A 6674-nucleotide genomic window follows, 5' to 3' on the forward strand; every position below is an offset into this window, starting at 1 on the left:
GAGGGAACCTGGCCGGGGTCGTGGGCGGCGGGTGGTCCGGGGCCGGGAGCGGCTCCCGCTCCCCAGGCCCTCGGGAGTCCCTGGGAAGAAGTTGAAGTGCCGGGGCCTCGTGGGCCCTGCGTGCGGCGTGCTGGGTCCGCGGGTCTCCATCCAGGAGTCCCCACGTGGGTCCCGGAGGACCGCGCCGCAGAAGCCCGGGGGACTCGGTGTCCCTTCCCCGCCGGGGCTGGGCGCCGCCGGGAAACTCCTTTGCGAAGTTCCTAGGCAGCTTTCCGTAGTGCCCAGGGGCTAGCCCCGGGCCCCGGGGACATTCGTAGACGCCTAGCTTTGTGTCCTCTTAGTATCCCCTAGACATTTGGCTGTGAGCAGACCACTCCCCAAAACAGACGCGAGGTCGGGGGGCGGGGGTCAGGAGAGCTAAGGCCCCCTGGGACAGTTGGGGTCTGAGTTGGTTATGGTCGCTGTGTACCAAACGTACCACCCATGTTGGCACTTCCAACCTGGGGGGTCTTGTGTTGAAATGTTGAGCCCAGAATTCCAAAAATCCCCTAAGGGACCTCGAAAAGCCTTGGCCATGTGGTTTAAACTTCTTGGACACTGCTCTTTGGGGTTTGGAAAAGGTTGAGATTTAGGGTGCCAGGTTGGGAGAGTTGAAACGCTCCCACGTGGGTGCAGAGCCCCCCAAAGCACGCAGCCACTGTTTCACCTCAAATGGTTTCATTCCCCCCCCGCACCCCCTACCCCGAGTGACAGGCTTTGTTGGCAGGTAGGATTTTTGTCTCCAGTCTCTTTGGCCAGTGTCTAGGGTGGAAGGGCAGTGGGTTGCATTGCCAGGCTGTGGGAAGCCAGAGACAGCCTGATCTGGGAGAGCTGCCCCGGGGTCTTCAGCTGGGACCTTTTGGGGTTGTGGGTCCCAGCGGCAGGCAGCCCCCGGGACTTTGAAGCCCTGTTCTGGGCTTGCTGGCACCTGTAGTCAGCTCAAGTTCCTTTTCTAATGGGGCATGGCAGGAGGCGTACCGGGGTCTCCAGGTGGCCGGCATTTTGGTGGGGGCCCGCCCGCCTGCCGGTATTACTTCGCAGAAAGCCCTGCTCTCCCCTGCCATCTGCATCCAAGATGGACTCTCACAGTGGCTCCTCCGCCTTCCCTGTCATCATCCCTCACGCCCTCCAGCCCTGCCTCCTGCTCACTGAGTTGCCAAGCTGCGGCCTGGCCGGCGGTGGCAGTGGCGGAGTTAGACAAAGCCCCCGCCTCCCCCGCCCGAGAGCGTCCCCCCCCACCCCCGGCGCCCCAAGTGGCGGGAAGGCCGCCAGCTCCCCAGGCCCAGGCCGCTCTTTGTCTGGCGTGGGGGCGGGGAGCTGCGCCTGGCCCCAGGAGCTTCCTGGCCTCTGCCAAGCCCTCCCGGCTCTCTGCACACTGCGCTCATTGTCTGAGATGCTCCACACGGCTGTGCTGACGTGGAGCCGCCTCCCTGGCCTCCCTCAGCCCAGGTGCCTGTCTTCGGGAAGGAGAGGGCTTGAGTGGCGTGGAGGACCCTTCTGCCACGACTCCGGGGGTGGGGGCTGATTGGATGTGAGGCAGGTTTGACTCAGTCGGGCTCATCTCCGCTCCTGGGGGGGATGGAAAACCAAGCTCTGAGGTATTGCTTGAGACCCTCCACACGTAGACGGGTGTTTCTTAGTCCTCCTCTGCCTGCCCCTCAGCCCCCTAATCCCACCTCACGTCATCAGATTGTAGGATAGATAAATCTGCTGTTGGAGTATGGCTTCAAACAGACGAGAAACTGAGGCCCGCAAGGGCCTTGACAGAGGTCCCACAGCCAGGAGTGACACTGCTGGGACAGACCCCCAACTCTGTCCAGGAGAGACGATGGGACAGGGAGGTGACAGCGGTGAAAAGCATGGGGAAGCAGAAGAGGTGCACCGGCCGGCATTCTACTCCGACTATGGTGCCAGGGTCCTCTCTCACTCACGCCACCTTTCAGCATTGGTCCCTCTAGCCTGTCTGAGCCCAGAAAGGGCTTGACGACATGTAGTGGGGAGGATTGGAACTCACCACCTCCTGGAAAGGGCCATCTCTAAAGGCTGGGGAAATGGAATTGGCCGTGGTGGTGAGGAAGCTAGGGTCGCTCCAGTTGGGTGGCATGCCCCTAGTATGCTTTGCTCAGGAACCACGTCCATACGTGGTGCCTAAACCTGGGTGTACACTCTCTGCCTAGGAAAAGCTTCCTGTGCTGTTGCCTGCTTGGAGGCAGGTGCTGGGGTTGCCAGCTTGCTGCGCAGCCACTTCCCATACAGTGTGGCTCACCCTGCAGCCAGGCCCTGGGATTCACTGCTCCTCCCAGCGCCTGCCCAGCAAACCCAGCTCCTGAACTTCCTTCCTCCTGTCCCTCCCCTCGCCCACACCAAGTGAGCAGCTGGTGACTTGGCCAGCCTGGCACCAGCTGTCCATCCCTGGGGCCAAGTCTGCAGAGCCTGCTGTGTGTGTGAGAGACAATTTGGCTCTGGGGGCGGTGGTCGGGCAGCTGCCGAGCAGGACTAGGTAAATTCTCCATGGTTACTGCTGTTTGTAATTCGAAGGACATCCTTTACCCGCCTAATGGCCACTTGGTTGCCATTATGGGTGTGCATGCTCCAGCCAGGGGCCTCCTCATTCCGCATCCAGGGGATGGCAGTCTGCACTGGGCTCCGGGCCCTGCTTTGTTCTAGCTGCTGCACCTGGATAGTGTTCTCAAGGGCTGGATTCCAGACATGGGGTCTTAAGCCCCACTTTTTGGAGTGCAGAGTGCATGATGTGTGCGTTTTGCATAGGCAGTCGGGAGTTCTTTCTTTGGAGAGGGAATGAGAAGCCCAGAGGGGCTGAGGGGCTTGTGTGAGGCACAAAGGCTGCTCTCCAGACCCTGCTTCGTGTTCATGCAGGGCACCTGTCTCCCTCTGGGGTTCTGTGCCTTGAGGCCTTTGTGGGTCTTCCTTGCTGTGTTTGTCCAGCACAGGTGGTGCATAGGAACACAGAGGTGGCTGTGTATAAGAAAGTCTATCCCAGGTTAGGCCAACCTTGCTAGTTGCCAGTCATGGGCTGTAGCTCTGGTTCTGAGTGGGGACTGGGCTGGGGTCAGCAAGGATTAGGCTGAACACAGCTGCCAGCTTCAGTCTTGGTAGTAGTGTCTGGGGTCACGTGCATGGGCAGGGGAGGGCTGTCTTTTGAGGTACGAGGTATGCAGGGAGTGGCTGCCCTTATATACTTCCTTCCATGCATCTAGACTGGTGTCTGGGCTCTGACCATTAGAGGTTGAACTGAGGTCTCTGTCCCGTAAGTCAAAAGTTCACAAGTAGGGACCTAGATGGGGGGACTGTTGCAGTACCCAGTGCCCTTTGCTATAGCTCTGACTTCTCCCTCCTCTTTACTGCAGGAAGTGTCCACTCGCCTTCTACTAGTATGGCGACATCCTCCCAGTATCGCCAGCTGCTGAGTGACTATGGGCCACCATCACTAGGCTACACCCAGGTATGGCAGTGCGGGTGATGGGAGGGCTCTGGGGGCAGCCGGGACACTCCACTGCTGGTAGGAGGCATTGAGGGGACAGAGTGTATCAAAGCAGTCCCCATGTTCTCCTGCGTGTCCTTAGCCATTGCTGGGATTTGGCTCCCATTCTTCATTTGATGGATTAGAATGCAGGGGAACTGGGACTGTCCAGGGACCTGAGGGATGCGGGGACACAGGAAAGGGGCCAAGGATCACCCCGCTGCTCCAGCCACCAGGTGCTCGTTTCCTGGGCAGGTAAGGTTCAGCTGGTGTTGGACCTCTATGCTGTGACAGAGGAGACTGGGACAGCTTATTGGGAGCTGGAGATGAGTATGGTCCCAAGTCATTTTCTAGACCATGACCCTCTTGAAGACCCAGATCTCTTATCAGTTCATTGCGGTGACCTCAGGGTCATGATCAGGGGGTAACTGGCTGCTCTGCATAGAAGTTTTTTACAACCCTGGTTGCCAACAGGAAAATTCTTTCTGTGGACTAAATCCCAGCCAGTGTTCTGGGGTTGCCATGGAGGTCTCTCCTTGGCACAACCTCTAGCCATGCCCCGACAGCCTATCTTATCCCAGGAGGAGAAGGAGGCTAGGGCCCGGGAACGGGACAGGCTGAAGAAGCGGAGGCGACGGGAGGATGGGCTGAGGCGCAGCTTGGAGCGGCAGCGCAATGCCTTGGCCATGCGGCGCCGACGTTGGGAGAAGCGGGAGGCCAGGAGGCGGATGTGCCAGGAGGCTGAGCTCCTGGCCTGTAGGCCAGGTGGCGAGGCTTGGGAGTGGAGGCCGCAGAGGCGAGAGGAACAGGCCAAGGCCCCGGACAGAGACCTGGCTGCCATGGTCCAGCTGCGACAGGAGGAGAGGACTGAGCCAAGGCCCTCGCTGATCTGGGTGCTTGCTTAAGCTGTAGCCTGGAGTTAGAGACTGTCTGTGGGGAGGATGTGGTGTGTCTGATAAGTTTTAGCCCCATCCTGAGTCCTTAGCGATGGCTGAGGTCCTCCAGTGGTGACCTCTGTCTTCTACTCATTGTGGATGCCTGACTCCTAGGAGACACCCCTCTCCTCATGGAGTCAGGTGTCCCCTGTTAATTGTCACTTTGACGCCAGATCTTTCTTCCTGTGTGGATGGGGACAGCAGGTGAGGGCCTCTTGCCCTATATTAGAGTCGTACCATCTGACATACTCTGGCTGGGCAGTCCTGAGATCCCAAGGCTAGCTCTCTTTCCCTCCACCCACGCATGCCCACTGGGGTGGATCTGTCCATCCAAACCCTTGTTTTCTGATCCTAGGGAACTGGAAATAGCCAGGTGCCTCAAAGTAAATACGCAGAGCTGCTGGCCATCATTGAAGAGTTGGGGAAAGAGATCAGACCCACATACGCAGGGAGCAAGAGCGCCATGGAGAGACTAAAACGAGGTGAGCGAGGGGCGTGGTTAAGGCTCTCAAGGTTGCCTGTCACTGTCGAAGACTTCTGAAGTCGAGCACGCTGGTGGGTACGTGTAGTCCCAGCTCCTTGGGAGGCTGAGGCAGGAGGAGGGTTTGAGCCCAGGAGGTAGAGAGGTTTCCTAGAGGACGTACTGGAGGTGGTCAGGGAAAGTCCCTTGACCTGTGGGTTAGTGATGCACACTTGTGCTGTTGCAGGTGTGGCAGTTGGGTCTGAGGAGCTCGTGGGGTTTCTGAGAAGGGGTCACCCCTCACTCCTATACCTTGTCAGAGAGGCTCTATGGCCTCTCCATCTGTGCTGGGGGGTGCAGCTGTAACTACAGAGGCTCTCCTCTGATCAGGATAGGGAGCAGCTTGAGAGTTCCTTTTGTGTTTGTTTTTGATTTTTTTTTTTTTTTTTCACGACAGGGTTTCTCTGTGTAGTTCTGACTGTATTGGAACTTGCTTTGTAGACCAGGCTGGCCTTGAACTCACAGAGATCCACCTATATCTGCCTCCTGAGTGCTGGGATTAAAGGCATGAGCTGCCATTGCTCATCTGATTTTTTTCTTGTTGTTTTGTTTTTGTTTTTGGAGACAGGGTTTCTTTGAGTAACAGCTCTGGCTGTCCTGGAGCTCACTTTGTAGACCAGGCTGGCTTCGCACTCACAGAGCTCTGCCCGGCTCTGCCTCCCAAGTGCTGGGATTAAAGGTGTGCGCTGCCACCGCCGGGCCCCATTTTTTTTCCTTTTTTAATTGTGGCAAAATATATGTAACATATAATTTAACATCTTAACAACTGAAGTTCTTTCATATTATTGTATAGCCATCACACTGTGTGCATCCAGAACCTTTTATCTTACAAATTTGAAACTGTGCTCATTAATTCAAACGGTCCCCCTGCCCTTGAGATTCTTTAGTGACTGAAAAGGGAGAGTGATGTCACAGAAAGCAAGGGAATCAGGTGTGAGGTGTGAAGGATGCTGAGCATTGTGCTACCTCATGACAGAGCTGCTGAGGGGACAGGCGCTCTATTTAGAATTTATCAGAGGACCAGGGCTGTAGGTTCATTCATGACCAGGAGGCACTTGGTTGATGAAAACATTACAGAATGAACCTGGGAGAGAATGGAGATGGCCTGGACCTGGAGGTCCCCGGCCTGTGCCAAAAGGCTGTACTGAAGTCGGACTTGCTAATCATAGCTAGGCCAGGTAAGGATCGGCCAGTGGATTGAATTATATATGGATGTACCAAGTGGCTATTGCAGGATACATCCTGAGGGAGCTGCTGGCCCTACAAGAATGAGGAAGACTTCATGTCACCCTAGCCAGATGCTGAACCCATACAAGCACGTCACACCAGTGTGAAAAGATTTGAGGTTATCTTGATTCTGCCTTGAGAGTACTAGGATTGCAGTGTGAGCATAGCATTGTGGCATAGCATTGTGATTTTTTAAAAAGGAGAGAACTGGATGTTACTGGCCTTGAACTCCTGGGTTCAAATGACCTCTCATCACAGCCTCCTTAGCAGCCTGGCCTTTGCAGGTGTTTGGATAGAGACCCTCCTTTCCCCTCAAGAATGGGCTTCATGCCGGGCGGTGGTGGCGCACGCCTTTAGTCCCAGCACTCGGGAGGCAGAGACGGGCGGATCTCTGTGAGTTCGAGACCAGCCTGGTCTACAGAGCTAGTTCCAGGACAGGCTCCAAAGCCACAGAGAAACCCTGTCTCAAAAA

General features: G+C 56.6%; 1 protein-coding gene across 2 annotated transcripts in view; it reads left to right on the top strand.

Moving 5' to 3' along the window:
• The first annotated feature begins 21 nt into the window (after positions 1 to 21).
• The window catches only part of Cdk2ap1 (cyclin dependent kinase 2 associated protein 1), a 7709-nt gene continuing 1056 nt past the window's right edge, over positions 22 to 6674 (top strand). Inside the window, exons 1-3 of one of the 2 annotated variants that reach the window (XM_005344385.2) lie at positions 22 to 1488; positions 3408 to 3502; positions 4811 to 4937. In XM_005344385.2, the coding sequence (XP_005344442.1) occupies positions 3434 to 3502; positions 4811 to 4937 (196 nt within the window). In that variant the 5' untranslated portion in view covers positions 22 to 1488; positions 3408 to 3433. Of the gene's footprint in view, positions 1489 to 1515; positions 2540 to 3407; positions 3503 to 4810; positions 4938 to 6674 lie in introns of those variants that run through there. The other variant, XM_026786790.1, reaches the window with a different exon arrangement.

Source organism: Microtus ochrogaster, chromosome 2, assembly GCF_000317375.1.
Source record: "Microtus ochrogaster isolate Prairie Vole_2 chromosome 2, MicOch1.0, whole genome shotgun sequence".
Taxonomy (NCBI): domain Eukaryota; kingdom Metazoa; phylum Chordata; class Mammalia; order Rodentia; family Cricetidae; genus Microtus; species Microtus ochrogaster.